This window comes from Gobio gobio (assembly GCF_949357685.1).
Source record: "Gobio gobio genome assembly, chromosome: 8".
Lineage (NCBI taxonomy): Eukaryota > Metazoa > Chordata > Actinopteri > Cypriniformes > Gobionidae > Gobio > Gobio gobio.
Window position 1 is genome coordinate 16,271,175 of NC_137114.1, and position 21,816 is coordinate 16,292,990.

General features: G+C 38.2%; 1 protein-coding gene across 3 annotated transcripts; it reads right to left on the reverse strand.

Annotated features, from left to right (window-relative positions):
• Positions 1–1,571: 1,571 nt before the first annotated feature.
• On the reverse strand, positions 1,572–21,648 carry c15h3orf52 (chromosome 15 C3orf52 homolog). Of its 3 annotated transcripts, none has more exons than XM_079823616.1 (8): positions 21,191–21,648; positions 9,075–9,155; positions 8,444–8,521; positions 8,012–8,147; positions 4,651–4,796; positions 3,181–3,251; positions 2,809–2,978; positions 1,572–2,648 (listed from the first exon to the last, which is right to left on the reverse strand). In XM_079823616.1, exons 1-8 carry the CDS (start codon positions 21,269–21,271, stop codon positions 2,641–2,643), a joined length of 771 nt encoding a protein of 256 aa, XP_079679742.1. In that variant the 5' UTR covers positions 21,272–21,648; the 3' UTR covers positions 1,572–2,640. The 3 variants fall into 3 exon arrangements, with proteins under 3 accessions (XP_079679742.1, XP_079679744.1, XP_079679743.1); XM_079823618.1 differs by having other exon boundaries at positions 1,577–1,985; positions 2,925–2,978; XM_079823617.1 differs by having other exon boundaries at positions 1,589–1,991; positions 2,925–2,978; positions 21,191–21,558.
• Positions 21,649–21,816: the final 168 nt, after the last annotated feature.

Below are 21,816 nucleotides of genomic sequence, written 5' to 3' on the forward strand. Positions count from 1 at the left end.
GCTGAATGAATCTTTTAAGTGAACAAATCATTCTTACACTGACTCATATCTTTTGTTCACTGAAGTCTCTTTGTTTTGGACTGTTTGTTGGCTTTTCCTGCCTCCACAGACAGACTAAAGCACAAGCCGATAGCATTCGAGTGCGTCCTGTGAAAGAGCATTTCATTGCTCGTGGATCTACTGAATTAATCTTTGCTGGAGTCTGAATGAATCTTGTTTGTGAATAAATATACATAAAAATGTTGTTGTATGATGTTTTGAATGCTTTTGATATCCTTTTTTCTAGTTTGGTAAATGTCTGGTAACTGAGCAGATCGGTTTTGTTTTGTTTTTTTTGCTTTATTTTGTCATATTTAATTCTGTTTTTAATCCACGTCTTGATTTTGTAATTGCAGACGCCAATGAAGAGAAGAAACTTGAGCTTGTGAACGAGAAACATGGAGAGGCTGAAAAGAAGAAAGCAAAGACATAAAATGTAGGTTCTTCTGGCAAGATTTATATAGCGATTTTCAATCATTAATGCCAATTGATTGCTCGATTATTTTATTAATTGATAAAATAAATTAATAATCTTTATTTATTGTAATGTGTGCAAGTATATATTCTTGACACTGTCTATTGAAAATGGCTAGTTTGGGTTTGTCTTGATGGAGGTGTTAAAATACAGTATTATAGAATTTTAAAGTTTAATGTAAAGTTTAACGATAACTTATAAACTTTTAAAGACAGACATACTGTGAGGTACAAAGTTCTTAATAATTGCAAAGCTTTTATTGAAGCCTTCAATCCATAATAATTCTTTCAAACTACTTAAATATTTGTATATAAATGCAAATTTTGCAATAAAGGTAAAATATTTTGTTTATATACACAAACAACATCTTTAAATCAGTAGTTTTATAGTTTTAAGTCGATTAGGTTATCTGCAATGCTTCATGGGATTGAAGCTGTTAAGTACATTTGTCTGATTTTCAAATACATTTTTTGCTTCAAATTAAAGTTTGTAATGTCATGATTCACCTCATAGCTGGATGTTTTGTTTCATGGTTTATAACTCTTTACAGGAAGACTTTTTATAAATCTCAATGGGAAATATGAATTGGAAAAAATACCTTTGGACCCAAGCGCACGTGTTCGTTCAGTGAAGACTTGCCCTGCGTCTCAAATATCTACTTATACTATGCCCTAAAAGTATGTACTCTTGTTATGAAGAGAAAGTACATCATTTTGAGTGTGTAGCAGAACAGTAACTTTACAACTGTGTGCAACTTTGGGTCATACACTATTTCATCATAATTGTGCTTTGTCAATCATCTTATCACATTTAACATCCTCCATATTTAATTTCATGAAATTTCCTACTGCATTGCCATAGAGTTCTGCGTCATCTGATCGGCCTTTAGTTATAGAGAACACCAATCAATATAACCAATAACGATCAACGCCCGATCAATTGGAGCACCATTAATAAAATTGTTCCATTATGGCACTGCATAACTAATTTTTGTTAAAAAAAAAAAAAAAAACACACACACACACACACGAAAAAATCCCACACATAGGCTACAAAAAATTGTCCACAATGATTAAAAAAATGACCCAGTGTTTAATAAGACTGAATAAAAGTACAGTACACACATTATTACAGAAAATCCTCCTGGAGTAATAAGGAAGTTTCCATCATTGCAACAGAACAGGATTAGAACTTCCATAATCAGTGTTGGGATGATCCTTTGAGACATAAGTATAAAACCCCATACCCTTAAACAGTAGGCTACATCCATCAATGGTAAAAAATATAATATAATAATAATATAGCAAAAAAAAACCTACTGTTTTACTTAATTGTTTTAAATTATTCAATTAAGTGTTCTGAAATGTTAAAAATCTAAAAAAGGTATTTTTCATTTACAATGTGTACAATATATGAGCAGTGTTCATTAAAGGGTTAGTTCACCCAAACATGAAAATCCTGTCATTAATTCCTCACCCTCATGTCGTTCGACACCCGTAAGACCTTCGTTCATCTTCTGAACACAAATGAAGATATTTGTGATGAAATCCGAGAGCTCTCAGGCTCCTCCATAGACTGCAACGTTATAGCCACTTTCAAGGTCCGGAAAGGAAGTAAAAACATTGTTAAAATAGTTCATGTGACTCCAGTGGTTCAACCTTAATGTTATGAATCGACGAGAATACTTTTTGTGTGCAAACCTCCCCCCAAAAATAAGGACTTTTGGAAGGAACGGTGATGAACCGGCCACAGGGTCATGGGCGGCCAAGGCTCATTGATGCACGTGGGGAGCGAAGGCTGGCCCGTGTGGTCCGATCCAACAGACGAGATACTGGAGCTCAAAAAGTTAACAATGTTGCAGATGTGGGGTCAGAAAACTCTCGGATTTCATCAAAAATATCTTCATTTGTGTTCTGAAGATGAACAAAGGTCTTACGGGTTTGGAACGACATGAGGGTGAGGAATTAATGACAGAACTTTCTTTTGTTTTTGTGAACTATTATTAACAGATCTGTTAAAGAGTACAAAAGACAATCAAATGGAATAATGTGATGTGGAATGTTTTGTTTTCTGATGAGGGTACCAGTGGTTCGTCTTGTAAACCTTGTAGTTTAAGTTCTACTTATCTACCCAACTGAAAAACAAAAGCAAAGAAGAAAATCATAGTTAGATCTACTTATACAACAAAAACGTATTCATTTTATATTTGGTAGTACGGCATGATTTACTGCAACCAAATATATTTTGTCACTAATTCCATTTCTATGAATTGTGTTGATGATTTATGTATTCACCTTGCATTCTGAGGGATGTTGGTATGATATAGAGGGGGTCTCCAGTGTCCTGATCATACAAGTGTTGGCGAAGCACATTTTTAACCATATTTGTGCTCAGAATGTGGTGTAACAACTCCTCATGTTCTAAAGGCATCATGAACTGTAGCCTGAAATGGGCTGTAGGGTCCCTGTATCAAAACAGAGGGTTAAACACTCATTTCTGACAATTTTAACCTGATTAAAGTGAAATGCTTGTTTGGGCCACACCAAAGACTGCGTTATGCAAAAATGATGTGCAGACAAGGTTTAAAAGGCACACTACAGTATGAACAAACAAGTAAACAGAACAAAAGGTGTCAAATTTGACAATGGAGTGTGAAATTGACTCACTGGAGAGGGTCTATGGTGACATTGGAGAAGTACCGTTCCAACGCAGGAGAAGAGCTGTAGACTTCTGTTAGCTGAGGGGAGATGAGATACAGACAGAACGATTGTGTAATCAAATCAAAGAATGGACTTAAGCAGTGCACAGTTTCCTCCTGAATGTTTCTCTAATCGAACATGCCCACTTTAGTCAGTCCACTACTGAGCTCTGTTAAATCAGACGTGTTAGATAAATCAGACATGATCCCAAATATGCAATGCTTCCCCCCATATGAGTTGGGCTGATTTTCAACTTTGTTGTGCAGTGTACAGGAGGAAACGAGAGGCGATCGGCAATCGGATGGTCTGATGAATTTCTGGCAAGTCAGTAATTTTGTTCGCGCCTCGTGATGGGTATCACACAGTTGAAGCAGAGCTAAGAAGCAGAGCTAAGAAGCAGAGCTCTGTTTTTTCTCACTCCAGCTGCGCAAAAACAGAAGTTACACCATTTCATCTTTAATGCAGCAAGAAAGAAAACGAAAAGAAGGACCTCTTTAAGTTCTGTAGCTTTCAAACTAGCTGCAATTTAGCCAACTGTCGCTTACCCTCCACCTGTGTGTACATATAGCCTACACCGACACCTCTTTTATTCATTTACTTGATCATTCATTTACTCGTTTTTTCACTTTCACTTTATTTAAGCATTTATTTAATATTTACTTAATTTTATTATCACAGGAAATGTGAACTGTGTCCAACATTTGGCAATTGGTGATAGAGAAAAATGAGCTTATTCGCCATATTTTAAAACAATCCATGTCAGCCATTTTGCAACGAGACGAGCCGGCTGGCAGAAGCCCCTCCCATGACGCGAATTTGCGTCTGTTGTGAAGTGAATGTCACGCGCGAATGACGCGAGTAAACTCAAAATGTTCAAGCGTCCAACTATGTGCGGATAGCGCAATTTATTCGCTTCATTCGCATCTGGTGTGAACGCACCATAAGAGTCTGACACAGGCTAGAAGAAATCTTTGAATAAAGTCGTTATTTTGTTAGTTTTTGCACACAAAAAGTAATTCTCTACGCTTCATAACATTAAGATTGAACCACTGGAGTCACATGGACTATTTTTAGTTTTATTACATTTATAAAAGACAGATAAGCTGTACTGACTCTTTATGAAAACTGCCGAACTCGTGGAGGAGTGTAATGGGCGGAGCTAAAGAGTGATTGTAAGTGCATTGCTGTCATTATAAATTCTTTTTTTTTCCCCGCACAAACTGAGGGATGAGTCAAAATCATTTTCTTTGGTAATCGATAGTCTAGCTTGTATTGAACACAGAACATTAATTTAGTTTCACATTCAAGAGGAGTGATAAATCACATGAAACACACTTGACAAAAGGTTGTGGTTAACATATCTTTAAATCCATAAATCGATTTCAACAATCCTACACGCCTCTCACATCTTCCATCAGGTGGTCATATCATTATTACCTGCTGTTCCAGCTGCTCTGACAGAGTCTCTAGGTCCGGAGAATATGAAGTGAAACTGCTGTTGTCCAGAGTAAAACTTCCTCTGAAGAAGCGCCCCACCACGAATGATGATTTGTCATAATTTTCATCCCCATCGTCATCACTAACTTTAAAACACAGAGGGTTACAGTAAAAACAACAATAAAAGACACTCAGAATCAGATTGTTATACAGGCATTACTTAAGCAATTCAATTTGTAACACATCAAGACATGGTCATTAAGTTTATGCTGGTAAAATATTATAAAATGAGTATATGATCGTTATTATTTATGATTATTTATGTCACGGTTCCATCATCTCAGAATCAGCTGACATTCTGGGAATTTACAGAGGAAGCCTTCTCTGATCTCATTTTACTTCAGTTTAAAGTCAGATGTTCAAGCCAGATCCGACTGGCGTCAGCTAAGAACAGGAAGGTGACGCTACAGTGACCAAATACGCTCTAATGTACTTAAAGTAGGAGAAGTGGAAAATTCAAAATCTGTCATGACCTTCTGTAAATGATGTAAGGGTCAATGACATACAGTGTTTCCAACACATAGACTAATTTGTTGCGTTGCGCCACAGAATCAACACCGGCCGCCACATATTGCGTTTCGTTCTTCTTTTTTATTATTATTATTATTTTTTTTTTGTTTAAAGCTATTTAAAACACGCAGCGTATTCGTTCAACTGCACTTCCTTTCCCTGCTCTCCCTCCGTCTCTCATTCACTCTCGCTCTCAAATTGCCAAACCTGCTTTTGTTATGAAACAAAGTCTAAGCTTTTAACATTTTTTACGTTTTTATACGAAATTCAAACAATAATTAGCGTTTTGGCGCTAATGTGGCATAACAGTTAAAGCCAGAGCCGTTGAAAAACAGATTTGCGACATGCTCTCGTCTCCCGGCGGCGCGCGCGGTCACGTGGTTCACCGAGCTCTCAATAGTTCCAAACAAACCAGCGCAGTGTCAATACATTTGAATGGATAGACAACAGCTTCACTGTACAGGTATTTGCAGCAATTTTTGGTAAACAGCATGGGCGTCGACAAGACCCACCCACTTTTTACGATCAATGATATTGGACCCACTCACTTTTACCGTTTCTAATTCAGCACCTGTCTGTTTACTTACCCCTAATCGATAAACACTTATTATTTAACACGTTAGATGCTTTATTTACACTTTTCTAATATTATCTTCATTTAAAAAAAAAAAAAAATGCCTTTCCGACCTGATATGTGATGGGAAAATGGAGTGAGTTCGGCAAAGGGGGATTCGAACCACAGGTAGATTTGCGTCAAAACTTGATGCCATGCGTCTTACCCCTACACTATTGCCACTCTCAGTGCAAACGCGATTTCTACTCTCTATTTGTGCAATAATTATGGTCCATTAATGACCATTTAATGAATTAAACTAATATTTTTATTATTTATATTACAATTAGTGTAGTAATTAAGGTTAAAATAGAGAATTCCAATGCAAAGAGGCAAATTAAGAGTCATTTTGTGGCTAGAAAAATAATACTTTTCATTTGTAATGCCAAGGTTTACCCACTATAGGTGCCTGTATGGCTCTTTAATAAATATACATGTATCTAGTTGCTCAAAAAAGTATTGCAGATCATAACTACTTACTTATTTTTAGGTTTTGCATTTGAATACATTTAGACATGATCAAACACTAGTTTTTTTAAATGTGAAATTTTAAAACGTTAATAACTTACATCCTAATATTTTTAATGATACTTATATAAGCACACACACACAAGTGAATATTAATGAATGCGAGCAAATATAATTTAAAATAGTGCTAAAAAGCCAAACTTATTTTTCCTTATATGTACAGTAGGCTATATACATATGAATTGATACTGAATCAAGATCGAAATCGATATGTGCCAATCACAAACCCCCAAACCCCCGCCCGACCGCAAATTGGTTTCTAATCTGTGGAAAACACTGACATAACACTATGCTTAGTTCCATGTGGTGCAACTAACATGCAGAAAAACAGGAAGAGAGGACCCTTGCAGTACTTCTGACTTGGGCTGCATCCGAAATCTTAGGCAGCTGTCTTATCATGCAATGACTTTGGCAGCATTTGCGCATGAAGGTACCTCACAAAACTGATTTCGGAGAGACTTTTGTGGAAGTGTGACGGTTTAATGATCGACAGCAAAACAGAGCGGCTTTGGTGAGAACTAAACATATTTAATTACTACAGTAGTAAATACTCGTTAGAAATGAAGGGGAAGTGGAAAACATTGGTCAAAACTGTACATTTACACACAAACTGACCACCAAATGCAACTTTCAGATGCCATCTTTATTTTTAGCTCAACTGTCACAGAATAGAAAACAAAGGATTGTGAGTTATCAAAGGCAGTGAATGATACATCTATGCTGCCTTTAAAAATCCATCAGATGAAGGTCTCTCAGAAGACAGGAAGTAAAGCTAACATTGCATTTGATGCAATGCAGCCTCTGAAGGTGGCATTTTTCAGATTTCGGACACAGCCTGTTTGTCATGGTCAATAAGTTGTGCAAAATATCACAATTCGGCTTTTTTATGACAAGGCTAATTTACTTACGGTTGTACAATGTCATGTGGTATAACCCTCTAAAATTTTTTTAAACATTTCATGTTTAAAGAAAGACCTACTCCGATCTGTTCACGTCCTCGAATTTGGAATTATGCATTTCTATGGCAACACTATCAACGCCTATACCTAGGTCCTGAAAGAATTTGCAGTGGTCAGGTGGTACAGCGGTGATGTGGAACGGTAAAATTCCCAGTGTACAAGTTATAATTATGAGTATGTGAATGTGAACACAACATGGCGAAATGTATTCAAGGACATCTCCACCCTTTATTCAAATATTCAAATAAAATATGTGGTTAATTTGTGTTTGGTGTCCTTTGTTTTAAATGTGATGGCACAATGAAACATGCCAAATTGTGTGACCATAACTTTTGACCAGGCTGTCATTCAAAGAAATTATGAACACATGCAAAAACAAGAGAGAACCAATGAAATATTAATAACTGATTATGCTGTAAATGTATGCTTTTCCTGTGAGCTTTTTGTTTTTGTATGCATTTTTGCACAGCAAAATAAAACCTGTAGCTATAGTTTGCCTTTTTACCAAATGATTTTGTCAAATAAACACCTTAACCATATATATATATATTACTCATATTCTGATGGTTTACTCAAACTTATAGGGGCATTAAAAACAAATATCCACTCTGAACATCACTGTATAACAAATTGCACTAGTGACATCAATAACATTAATAGTAGACAATGAAAATGAATAGAGAATCAGTACCTAGACACACAATGATTGAGATCCCAATAACCAGAGTGATGACAAAGAAGATGAGAAATATCACCATCCATAGTTTGAGTTTCCACACCACCACCTCATTGAGGTCTGCCTTCAGGCTCTCCAGCTCCCTTCGCCACTGCAATCACAAGGTTTTCTTACTGTATCTCAGTGTTGTTCAAAGGCAAGTCTGGGTACTGACAGCTGTTTTAATCACAGTGCACATATTTGCTTATGCAAATACTGATTGCAAGTCCAGTGATCTTGACAACACATCCTCTTAAAACCAAACAGTGCACATAACTGGAGTAATATACCCTGGAGGAATAAACATGCACCACAATACATTTCGCTATACACATTATTTCCCCACGTATACATGGGTCAGTGACATGACATGCATACTTACCCACATACCATAGCATTCAGATTTACCTTTGAGGTTTCAGTTGGAGAGTCAGTAACGTCATCAACTCCATCCACTGTGTGATGTTCCCCGTTGTTCTCAGGGACCTGAAAACACAGACAGGTCAAAGTAAAATAAAGGATCAGTTTGCTGCTTCATTTCTGCATGTGGTACAAAGGTGTCAGGGCAGACATATCAAGTGAAGCTTACTTGAATAACGAGTGAAAATACTGCATATTGTATCTAGATTAGTGGCACACTTTTTGCATTTGTCAACCAGGTGTGCAGATTTATTACTTGAGTCATTGCATATCAAGTTTCATTGTGAGACAAAGTGGAAGGACCAGCTTATGTGGTTGAATGAAAGAAACTGATGTTGCTTTGTTGCCAAAGCAAAACCATTTTGACATACATTGCAAATATGGTGAAAATGGTTATGTACATGTCAAAATGGCTTTGCTTTGGCAAACAAAAACCATCTTAGTTTCATTCATTTTAAAGCCTTTGCTGTAGCTCAAACAGGAAAGAATGGCTCTAGCAAGAGAAAGTATGAACTGATCAAATGTATGCAAGTCACTTCGGATAAAGGAATCTGGCAAATGTAAATGTAGATCATTTATTTCTTCAGCCAATCAAAAGTAACAATTAAGAGGCATTTACCTGTGGTGTTGATAGAAGAAAAGAAACTTCATCTGTCCCTGTTACGGGTTGGTGTGTGTAAGCTCCATTTCCTGGAATCCCCTGTGAACAATTTACAGAATAATATACAAATATAATAAAAATACTGCTCTGAACAGTTGCCATATTTTAAAGTATAGCTTTACATTTTAAAGTACAGCCACTAACAAAACAGTGCCAAACATGGCACTGGGTCAATGACATAAGAGTCCATGTTGCAATTCATAATGTAATAACGGCACATAATGTAAAAACTGCATATAATGTAATAAGTATTACGTTATTACTTAAATACATCATACTGTAATAATTCTCAAAACGTGATAAAATATTGAGCTCATAATGTAATCATTTTTACATCATGAGAAATGTATTACATTATAAACTGACATAGTCATAATTGTAATAGCTTTTAAAACATAAAAAATATTCCCTTATAGTACATTTTAAAAAATTGTATCGGTTACATATGTAAACCTCGCCCCCTGAAGGAGGGAATGGAGACACATGTCAGAACTGAGCGACGAATTGGGGATTGCTTTGAGTGACCAAGTGCCACCTTTCTTGGGTACAATGAAGTAGGGGCTGTAAAACCTTGTATTCATATTGGCTGGATAGACCGGCTTGATCGCGTCCTTCGCCAGTAGGACATTGATCTCTGCCCGTAAGATAGGATCATCACTGCTCCGCACTGAGGGGAAATGGATGCCCCTGTACCCCGGGTGAACTTAATCACATAGCCGAGTCTAATGAGCCAGCGAGATAGACTGGGAAGCACAAGCCAGACTCCCAGAGATCCAATGGGACCACAGACATATCCGGGAGCAGAGAGGTGGAACACAAGGGACCTGACTCGGAGGCACTGACTTTTTGAGACCCAAAGTAGGGTCTGAGTGTGCTGTGCAGGGTGGGACAGGGGGTGCATGAGAAGGCCTGGTGGTGTCATCTGGTGATGGGAGTGGCAAGGCATTTTTACAGCGTCGCACACTGCCAACCTCGCCCTCTTGTGACCCAGAGATAAAGGAAACTGCTCTCTTTATAAAAAATGTGGGTACCGCTGGGCTCCAGGGAGCTAGAAACAAAGCTAACCAAAAGATTCTCCACCCAGCCCTCCTCTGGGGGAAGGAGTGGTGTGGACACCATCTCCCAAACGTTTTCAGCCTCTGCCGTCTTACTGTATGATGACATGAATGCATGATCTTTATCTCTAGAGCTGCTTCACAAAGTCTTCAGTACCTAGAACCGTAAAATTTTTGTTGTATTGGTACCGACTACTGGAATTTTGGTACCGTCCCATGCAATAGCTTACTACATTGCCAAAGAAATGCTGCCTTTTTCAGCGTGGTGAAGTCAGGCTTCAAAAGCTGGAACGCCAGTCTCTCGTGAACACATGTACGACAGTTAGCGGAAGTTAGAGATTACAGTTTGTAAAGTTTTAAATATGGATATTTTTCTGACATAAACGCATCGCTTCACTTCAGGAGGGCTTTATTAACCCCCCGGAGCCGTGTGGAGCAGTTATATGACGGATAGATGCACTTTTATTGACTTCAAAACAGAAACAGCCATTCAATGCCATTATAAAGCTTGGAAGAGCAAGGATATTTTTTTTAAACAACTCTGAAAGAAGAATATCATATACACCTAGGATGACTTGAGGGTGAGTAAATCATTGGCTAATTTTCATTTTTGGGTGAACTATCCCTTTAACACTTACTTCACCAATAAAAACAAAAAATCTAAAGTCATTTTCGCTTATGGTTTAACTGAGTCATCGAAGGTTAGCAAGCAGCAAGTACATTGGTCAATAAAGTGAGATTAAATGCATAAAAATATTTCATTATTGGAGGTTTGCATAGTATTCTGATTTTGCATTTGATTGATTTTATCCATTTTGAGGAATACTGAATCTTTTTTGTGCAAGTGAGATGAGTAAATGCATGTTCACATTTGGTCTAGAACTACAATAACCATCACGATCACACACAACGCCTCTGCGATTTCTCTCAACATGAGGACAGGAGAGCTGTCAGCCAATACATGGGAAAACAAAGTAACTTGCGTTACTTATTTGTAAAAGTAACTCAGATATTTTGCTGTAAATTTTAAAAGGAATGCATTACTTTACTAGTCACGTAAAAAAAGTAATCTGATTACATAACTCAAGTAACGTGTATTGCATTACCCCAACACTGCTGATGACCTACTCAACATGCCTACTTTAGTTGACCCCAGATTCAAAGCTCAGTAAATCAAGCCAGACAAGGTAGAAGCCGTTAAAACACGGTCACTGGCTGAAATGATGGATGATGACCCAGGCAAACCCCAGGCAGAGACAGAAGCAACAGCCTCCTGTAGAAGGAGGAGTTGCTGCTGAACCCCAACCACCTCCACCACAGGGTATGAAGAAGCAATGAAGCAAAGCCCTAGCGCAGATGCCTTACCTCTTACTGAAAGACAAAAAGTACAGAGTGAGTTGGAAAGCTACCTGATGTCTCCTAAAGCGGAAAGGCTACATGAGCACAACTTCCCGAGAGTGAGCAAGCTGGCAAAAAAAATGTGTGTATCCCAGCCACAAGCACCCCCTCTGAAAGAATTTTTAGTACAGGGGGTGATGGGGTCACAATGTACATGGGCAGCATTAAAAGTGTTTAAACGCATTAAAAGTCATGAGTGAACCAACTTGTTTCCTTGCTCACAATTTATAATAAAGCTATGTATATGTGAATATTGATGTTTGGTTGCTGTACTTAAAAACCGAGGTTGGTATATTATATTTTATCTTGTTTTGTTTACAGTTTTAGAGGTTTGTATGGTTATGGCTTATTACAGATGTTGATCCACCTCAAAGTTTGCCTTGATTGTTCTACGTTTACACTTTTACATTTTGTAACATTTTATTTAAGTTCAAGAGTTTATTTAACAATTACTTTATCTTAATATAAGACAAAGAAGATATTTTTTAGACTGCTAAAACGAATATTATTTGTTGTTTGCGACAGTAATGTGGATAAAATGTGATTTTTTTTTAAACTGGTTCAAATTCAAACTTTTCTACTTGTCTTTAAAATAAACACAAAATAAAAAAAGGTTATAAAAAAAATCGAATTATCGATACCAAACAATATGAAACAATTTATTGTGATACATTTTTTAGCTATATCACCCAGCCCTAGTTAAGAAGTGTTGATCCTGGTGTTGATTTAAATGACATTAACACTTGCGAGTTGATCCTATTTCCAGTCCTTCCTTGCACATTATTTCCATTTTGATTAATGGGGGACGACCACGGGGAGCGGACGGTGTTCAAACAGGTATAATGTACTCTTTAACCACTTAATTATATCAATTTTCATATTTAGTTTAAATTTCTCGACATTGGTGTGCTAACATTATTTCTGTTTGGATTGCGCGACAGACCACCAACACGAGGCCAGCTTGCAAATTGAGGTCCATTGACAGTCTAGGCAAATACCACTATGACGATTCAAAAACTGCCTTTTCATGCTTTAATGGACAGGACAGTAGAGACTGACAGGAACGCATGGGGTGGAGATGGGGAATGGGATCGGCAAAGGACCTTGAGTCGGGATTCAAACTCAGGTCGCTGGATGTGAAGTTGCACTGTGCCAATGCACTAACCAATAGGCCCTCAGCGCTGTCAACACTTTAAAAAGTTCATAAAGAGATTGTAAAATTAGTCTTTATGAATTGAGTGGTTTATTCTATATTTACAGAAAGGAACTTGGGGCCAGATATACTAAACAGGGCAAATTAAGATGAGCGCAATTCCATAAAAGCGCCGATGGGAGTGGACAGTTCTGTGCGTGATCAGGTTGAGAAGGATCAAGGGCAGGATTGCCTAATTCTATGTGGTTAGACAAGCACCTCATCACTTCTGAAGGAACCAGCTACTTGAGTGCTATCTAGTCCACTATGTTTTCAACCTGCTGTATGAGTTGGTTCTTGTCAATGTCTTTATCTTCCTGCAACATTCTACAACGTGCTGGTCGCCCAGAGTAAAGGAATTGCATTTTTTTAGAGCATCATGTATTTAAAGTGCAGAGGTATTGTAAGTTGAGAGTAGCCTACTTCTAACTTCTAATTTTGAAGTTCTACGGGTCTTTTAACCTGCGGCGTTCACATGGGTGATATGATGGTGAATTTTATCTTTGTTTTAACTGTTATGTCTAAAGCCGCGTTTCCACCGCAGGAACTTTCCCTAGGAACTAGGAACTTTGGGGTGGTACTCAGTGTGTTTCGACCACAGGAACCAGGGTCTAAATGAAGTTCTGGGTAAATATTTCCCCCTCCAAACGGCCCTGCTCCCGAGGTAGTACTTCTTCAAAGTTTGGGAACTTTTGGAGGTGGGACTTGTGCGCTGAACATGCTTATTGGTTGAGCTCACGCAGCATTTTATTTCAACCGGCATTTTTAAAAGTTTTTTGTGAGGTTCATTCTGCGTTCAGTAATTAAATATCAATCCTGCTCTTTCTGTCTGATGGCGCACGTTGTCTCAGCAATCGCAAGGTCAATGTCCGTAATATCTGATAATAACATAGGTTGTCTTATTTTAAATCTAGCTTTACGAGCTTTCAGAATATGCTTTAGTATCAGTGCTCGTCTCTTTTCCGCCATTTTGTTAATGACCTCTTTAGTAAACCAATACATAACCAGCAAAAGCAGCGCTGCTTGCATCTCCTCCATACTTGTTATTGTTGCAGACAGTATCGCACAAAAATTATTCCTGTCCGTCTGTGACTGGGTGGAGCAATTTGCCTAACCTTCACGGTACTTTAGACCACGGTGGAAACTAGGGCTGTACGATTAATTGAAAAATAACCGAAACCGACATTCAGAACCTCTAACCGACGTATTTTTCCCTTGTCGCTTATTTCGGTTTTCACGTGACTCCGCCCCGTCAGTCACATCAAGTGCAGTTTGCAGGCACACAGAGAGATGCAGGAGCGGTTATCTGTGTTTATAGATGCCCAGAATCATTATAGTAACTGCATGTTTTACACAGTTTATACAGGTAAGTTAATTGCCGTTCTTCATATAGCCTACCGCTGACGCGCGCGCACACACACACACACACACACACACACACAGACGGCGCGCGCAAGCCCTGAAGCCAGATCGCTTTCACTTTCGTGCTCATAAAGTTTGTCAAGTACATGCGTTTAAAGGCTTGCCAGTTTCAACATTTATAGCGATTGTGCACTATTCAAAAACAACAATACGGAAAACGTATCTGTTCAGTGCTCAGCTTTTTTCTGTGACACAGAGAGCCGAGCCGTGTCGCGGCTCTGACAACACGCGCGCCCTGAAGGCAGACCTCTTTCACCGGTCCTCACGAAGCTTTGTCATTTGTATGTGGTTTAAGCCCTGCCAGTTTGAACATTAAAGCGAGTTTCGACCATCAGATGTGTATTATGTTGAACTAATGCCTGATATATTGTGACAAACGAACCCTCAGACAGAAGCTCGCACATCACGCGAAGATCGCGCGCAGAAACGCAGTCTCAACGCTGTCCTGTGACTAAAGTAAAGTCACTAAAGTAACTTAGAAACTCAACCGTTATAGTCATACATTTTAATACCTTTTGAAGTACAAACCACAGCTTCATAATGAATAGAGACAGTATGAGTAATTCACACACACAATCTCTCTCTCATTAATGCATTCAGATAAATGTAATGTAGGCCTACTGTGCTAATGTATCTGTATCTGATGTACAACAAGCAGAAATCTGCCCCATAGACAACAACTGCTGAAAGTGAACCGTTTCCTTCAAGTATTTTAAAATCACAAAGAAATGCACTTTTTCATTAGAAAAAAAAATCCACCTGTTCTATATATAAATATGTAGAACATATTTACAGTACAAACCTTATCAGTGAACTTACTCAAAAACCTTGTGAGGGCAAAAAAAAAGAAAAAAAAAAGAAAAATAATCGTTCATTAATCGTAACCGAGGTAAAATGTTCAATTAATCGAGGTTTTTATTTTTGGGCAAATCGTTACAGCCCTAGTGGAAACGCAGACAGGTCTGGGGGGAAAAAGTTCCTGTAAAAAAAGTTCCTGGTACAAATTGTTCTGGGTAATTTCGGTGGAAACGAGGCTTAAGACGTGTCGTTGAAAATAAAGGATCAAACTGATACGTGTTGGCTGTTATTGAATGCCCTCATTATGTCTTTTTAGTTGAACTGAATGTGTATGAACACTTTATCAGTGTGGAAATAACTCTCGTTATTGACACACCTAGTGTAGTTTCAACACTAACTTGGTGTAAATGAGAAGAAAAAACACTTAATGGTTTTAACTCTATGTGAGTGTTTAAAAAAAAGTAACACTATTTAAAGTGTCTATACACACCCCGAAAAAGTGTTAATTTCCACAATGTGATTGTTAAAGCGTTAGTTCACATGAAAATTCTGTCATTAATTCCTCACCCTCATGTCGTTCCAAACCTGTAAAGGCCATTACATACTCTGCAAGAACAGAGAAAAAAGTTCTCGCTCCCAGAGCTGGGATGACGTCATTTTGTTCTTGTAGCCCTGGTTTGGGAGTTCTCGCAGCTTGTTCTCGACACATCGTCTGAGCAGAACTATTATCTTGTGGATGTCCGAGAACTATTGTGTGATTGGTCAGAAACTTAAAGTGGGCGGGGTTAATGCGAAGAAACGGAAATGTTCGGCACCTGCTTTTCTCGTGAAGTATGGAATGTACTGGCCAGAACGAACTTTGTTCTTGTTCTTGCCACCTCGAGAAAACGAACAAATTTCTTTGTTCTTGCGGAGTATGTACCAAGCTTAAGACTAAAAGTGTTAATTTAAAGGGTTAGTTCAACCAAAATATAAAAAATCTGTCATTAATTCCTCACCCTCATGTCGTTCCAAACCCGTAAGACCTTCGTTCATCTTCTGAACATATTCTGGATATTAACCAATGTAGGCGCCTTCTGAGTTGCCCCAGAAGGCGCACTAGATCGGGAAAAGGCGAAGGGACTCCACCCCGTCTGAGGTACTCGAGTCTAAACCCTGTCCCTGTTCATGTACCATCCCTGAACGCCGCCTCAGCGTGTATACTGCCCAAGCACAAGAGACAGCGAACATGACCGTCAACCGGGGACAGAAAGTAACAGAAAGTCTTGAAAAAGACGCAAGGTCAAACCGTCTAAGCTTTTTCCGGTGGAAATTGCCCTTTCTCGGTGGTGAAGCGAACAGGGAGATGGTAGCGGCTACACAACAGTACAAAAAGTGCAAGTGTAGTGAGAACTCACACTCTCATTGAAGACTCAACTCTGTCAAAAAAGGCTGAATTAACAGCGTGCAGACACACCCTCAGAGAGCTGTGAAAACAGCTGTTGTTGTTTTTTCTCAGCTCTCGTGTGACCGCTACCACCTCACCTGCACCACTTGAAGAGACGTCCTATGAAGATCAGACTCAATCAGAAACAGTTTCGTAGAAACAATTGCAGCCTTTGTTAGCAACAGCAATTGTTCGGCTCCTAAGCAGAAAGCAAAGCTGCGGTGCATCCAGTGTGGAATGCGTGAACCGCATGCCAATGTTCATTGGCTTGTTTAGTTTACACTCGAAGATTGTTCTCTCAAAGCGATGCCCAATTCGACTGTGTGACGTCCCAGTCTAGGCTGTGTGTGTTATTAGGTGCCGTCTGGAGGAGGCATGGCCAACACAAGACATTTGTTGGACGCAGAATTAAATGTGGCTGAGAATGTTTGTGTGAGGCATTGTTTGGCGATTTGTCTCTGGCATGGAGTTCGATGGTCTGTACCATGCTGAGTGTCCTGCCCGGCCCTGACACATTTCTTTGCCTACGTTATAGTTATGTTTGTTTTTCTTGCGTTAAAATAAATGTTTTGTTAAAGCTACACTTTGTAACTTTTTTAGTCTATTCTTAGCTAAAAACACTTAGTTCTTTCAAAAATATATGTGCTCGTTAATGTATATTTACTTCTTTCAAGTAATAAAGTAAAGTATTCTCGTAAGTTTATAATATGCCATTGAAAATACATAAGGTAATGGGATCTAACGGTGGTCGCCATGTTGCCCCTCCATCTTGAAAGTACATTAGCTAAAGAGGGACATACCCGTAAATTCAAGCTTCGCCTTTCACGTTTTAACCGGTTTTAACACTCGATGGCACTGTACAAAATTCCCTGCCTCGCGCATGTGCGCATCAACTTGTTCAGACTTGTCTGGTGCATGCGCAGAGAGCTGGCTTGTTTATTATAACCAGTATTTTTGTGTCAACATACAATAGCGTAATGCTCACCTATTTGAATAATCATTCAGTTATTTTGTTATCAACAATGTTTATTCGTTTATAGAAAATATTTGCTTGTAATGTATGTTGATGGAAATATGTATCAGGTCTGATCGGCATATTAACAATTGTTATACAGAGCGCACGGCAGTGCTAAAGCTGCACACACACTTTGATAACCCGACACCGCTTGTTAGCAGCAGCAGCAGCAGCTCCGCTCCTTTTAAAGCCCCGGTTATACTCGCGCCTGGCTCCGCAGCGCGAGCTCCTCCCCCAAACGGACGAGGCGTTTATAGTCGACGTGCGCGCTGTTGTAGTATTCTGTGAAACGACAGGGGGCGACTTGGAGTAATTGTTCTTAAATCCGTCGAAAGCAGGAGCGAAGAAGTAGTTTAGCGGAACAGGTGAACATGGTGTCCCGCAAGCCGGTATAAATATTATATATATACTATATTTTAACTATATTAGTTCACAGTGCATTAACTGAAGATGACAACTAATTTCTGATTTTGTTTGTACATTCTGAAATTAACACTAAACAAGCACAATAAATGCTGTAGAAAGTGTCTTGTAAACTAATGTACTAAATGAAGCCTCTTTGTGCAGTTAGTTTTTATAAAACATGCCTTATTTTATCAAAAGGTTCTATTTCAGTTAGTGTAGGCTCATTTTGAAAATGTAAGCAGTTACTTAAGACAAGTGCAAACTGGGTGCTTAATGCAAATGTATTCTAAAGTCCTATTCACAAAAGGAATGGATGGTTGGACGGATGGATGGCCATCAATGCAAACTTTCCATGAATTCTGTGCCATCTGGCTGTCGCAATGATCCCTCATGGAAGGGTCATCATAAATGTGCCGGTACTCGGACAAAGTCGCCTCAAAATCGTACATCTTCGGATGCGGAGGTGCAGCTGCATTTAGTACCTATATATGGTACAATAAGCTCTGGTTTACGGTTACATTATACAAATGTAACTTATTAGTATAGTTATACAGTTCTTAACTGTGTATCTTCTGTCATGTCATTATCACATATTTACCATCCTTATTTGTTCTTTCACAGAAACCACATTTATGTACATATCCACGCAAACCTGTTTATGCCTTGCAATTGGATGACTGAATAAACATTACTATCATCAAAGTTCACTCTGGATTAGCTGCAGTTCTTTCTAGCCGAATAATTAGGCCAGTTGAGTTCCAACCATCCCACTGCGCACAGAATATCCCACAGGCACCGTGTCGAATGTGGACGAGGTCGAACTGGAAGCCATGTTAATCTTGGACTAAATCAGCCACCGTAGGAGTTTAAACGAAATCGGAATTGAGAGGAACAGAAACTAAAATTCACTGGATGGTCATATACCCTTTCACCCCTAGATGGGGGGAAATATCACACAGTGTAGCTTTAAGAACTGACGCATCTGCTCTCCTTTTTGTTGCAGCTGTTGGAGAGCTGGGTGTAACAGACTGGAAGGGAACTAAATTCTTAAACTACCTGAGAAATACAACAGTTATTATTACTATTATTATTATTATATTGTTATTAAACCTAAAGCATTGGTATTCCTTTACAGTACATTTCAAACATTTGAATCCAGTCTTAACCTGGTTATAAAATCCACAAGATTACTGATATTATTATTAATATTATTATTATGACTTCTACTCTTGTATACAAAAGGTATACATACTGTTAAATGACAAAAAGTGTTAAGTACCAACTGTGTTTTGGTATGTAAAAAAAGAAAGAGAGAGAGAAAGAGAGAGAGAGAGCGAGAGAGAGAGAGAGAGAGAGAGATGAGATGAGAAGAGTATGTAATGTAAAGGAATACCAATATTTGTTATGTTTTAAAAGCTCTTACAATTATGACAATATGACAATGTTTTGGTGAGTTTATAGTGTTATACATTTCTCATAATGTAAAAATTATATTACATTTTGAGAAAATGATTACATTATGAACACTTTATTACAATAATAATGTAATACGTATTACATTATGTGCAGTTGATACATTATGAGTTCCTACAGTCCATGATAAAGAAAAGGGTAAATCTTTTAAACAGAAGGAAACCCCTAGTTCTTGCCAAGTTCTTAGAAATGTACTCAAATGGTTTCATATGGTTTTGAAATGTGTACCCTTTTAAAGAAACGACTCATGTGACCTTCATGTAAACATTTCCTATAGACACACACACACACACACACACACACACACACACACACACACACACACACTTCTTACAGGAAGATGAGTCCGTGTTGCTTCACTCAATGTTGATGGCTTCAAACATTTCATAAGTAGTTGAAAAATGTCTCCCAGTTTGTTTGAGGTTAAAGAGACCAAATATTCACTATAGAGTTCAAATCTGGACTCTGACCAGGCCAAAACATGAGCCTGATGGACTTGTGCTCAAGCCACTTCTTGGTTGTCAATCTGCTTGCAATTTGGACGGGAGCATTGTCTTGTTGAAAAATAACATCTGATCATTCCTCTTTAGATAACAACTTTTCACTTGTGGGAAGCAAGCCTTTCTGTAACATTCTCTAGGACTCCAAAGCATTACAGTTTTTTTTTTTAACTGCTTACACACTAAAAGTAGTACTTGAGCCCCGCTCGGTGAAACTATTCACTCGTGAACCTAATCATTTCCCATAACCTAGAGAATATAAAGTTTGTACAGTAAAAACCATTACATCTATGGAGAGTTTCCACAAAGACAGTCAACCAGACGTGTGTGTGTGTCACTATATATATATACATGTGTGTGTGCGTGTGTTGTCAAACGATTTATTGAGATTAATCGCATGCAAAATATCAAAATAAAGGTTTGTGTTTACATAATATATGTGTGTGTACTGTGTATAATTATACAAATGCTAGTATATATTTAAGAAAAATGTGTTATATCTATATATAAAATATTAATATTTATATACAATATAATTTATAAATTAATATACAGTATATACACATGCAAATATGTCTTAAATATATACACATGTATTCAAATATGCATAATAATATACACAGTACACACATATAATGTAAACAAACTTATTTTGGATGCGATTAATCATTTGACAGCATATATGTTTGTTTGTTTGTGTGTGTGTGTGTGTGTGTGTGTGTGTGTGTGTGTGTGTGTGTGTGTGTGTGTGTGTGTGTGTGTGTGTGTGTGTGTGTGTGTGTGTGTTATGCCCTAATGTGTTCCTGTATTCAAGTCATTCATGTATGAATTGCATTTCTAATGTATTTTTATAAAATAAGAAAAAAAATTGTCACTGTCATGTCACTAATATGACAATTTTGGCCATGTATCATAGGAGTAATCCTGCAAACCAGCCTAAATTGGTGTTAGCCTGTCTCAAGCCTGGTCTGTAGTGGTGGTTTTATAAGTTTTCAGGAGAATCAGGCTGAATCTGAAGGCTGGGAGACCAGTTTAAACCAGCAAATATATTAACGCTTAGCTCAACTCAACTAAAAACCAGCTTACTTTTCAGCTGGGGACATAAAGTTGGAATACAATGTACATGATATGAATATGGTAAACGTTCAGGTATGGAATGCATGTAAGTGGTAATTTAGCTACAACTACAGTAGCCTTTTTGTACAGCAATAATAAGTCGTTGTTTTTTTTCATTGATCCTTCGATCAAACGGAGATAATGCAAATCCCTCAGTTAAACTATACGCCGTCCTGAACGTGTACACGCTTGCCCAGACACCACGAGAAACTAAACTAGTCAATGAACATAAGACTAGATTATAATGAATAAAAGAAACATTTTGCCACTTTACCTCAGTCGTTTGGTTGACGTTATTGTTGTCCGTGTCACAGACAACCAACTCCTTCAATTCCATCTCGTCGCTCACTTCCATACTGTAGCCTACTCACTGTCCAAACACAACCTGAAACACCCGGAACTGACTGAGGCAGTGAGTAAAGACGCGGTTCACCGGGCTTGTGTTGTGATTAGAAAACAATGCCGTGTTCACAACTGTTACATTTAAAGAACAAATAAGTTGATTCCAGGTTTCTTCTCAATGTGGATGCGGTAGATAGTGATAATACAGGTAAACTCCAAGTGTGTGACTATAGTAGTTGTGAGGAGTAATAAAGCGAAAGTGGATAAAGTCCCAGCTAGGATGTTACATACAGGAACTGTGAGTCTAGAGCATGGATTTGCTGAGGTCGTAAGTTAATTGTCTTCACACTGACGACTGTGATTCATATTTACACCAACGAATCCAAATGTGTTGGAATTTAAGTTTTTCCAGGTAAACACAGGTGTCAATATATCGGCCCCTAGTGGACATATAGTGCTGCATTTTGGGCACTTAGAATTCAGCCAGCAAAGAAAATGCAGGCACTTTCTCACCTCCATGTATTTCCAAAATTTTATTTTATCCGTGGAACACAAAAT

Coding starts and splice junctions, on each gene's coding strand:
- c15h3orf52 (XM_079823616.1), bottom strand. CDS start 21,271: ATGGAAGTGAGCGACGAGATGGAATTGAAGGAGTTGGTTGTCTGTGAC. Junction 4,797..8,011: donor CTCAATCATTGTGTGTCTAG/GTACTGATTCTC, acceptor TGTGTTTTAAAG/TTAGTGATGACGATGGGGAT. Junction 3,252..4,650: donor CAGAGCAGCTGGAACAGCAG/GTAATAATGATA, acceptor ATCTCCCCTCAG/CTAACAGAAGTCTACAGCTC.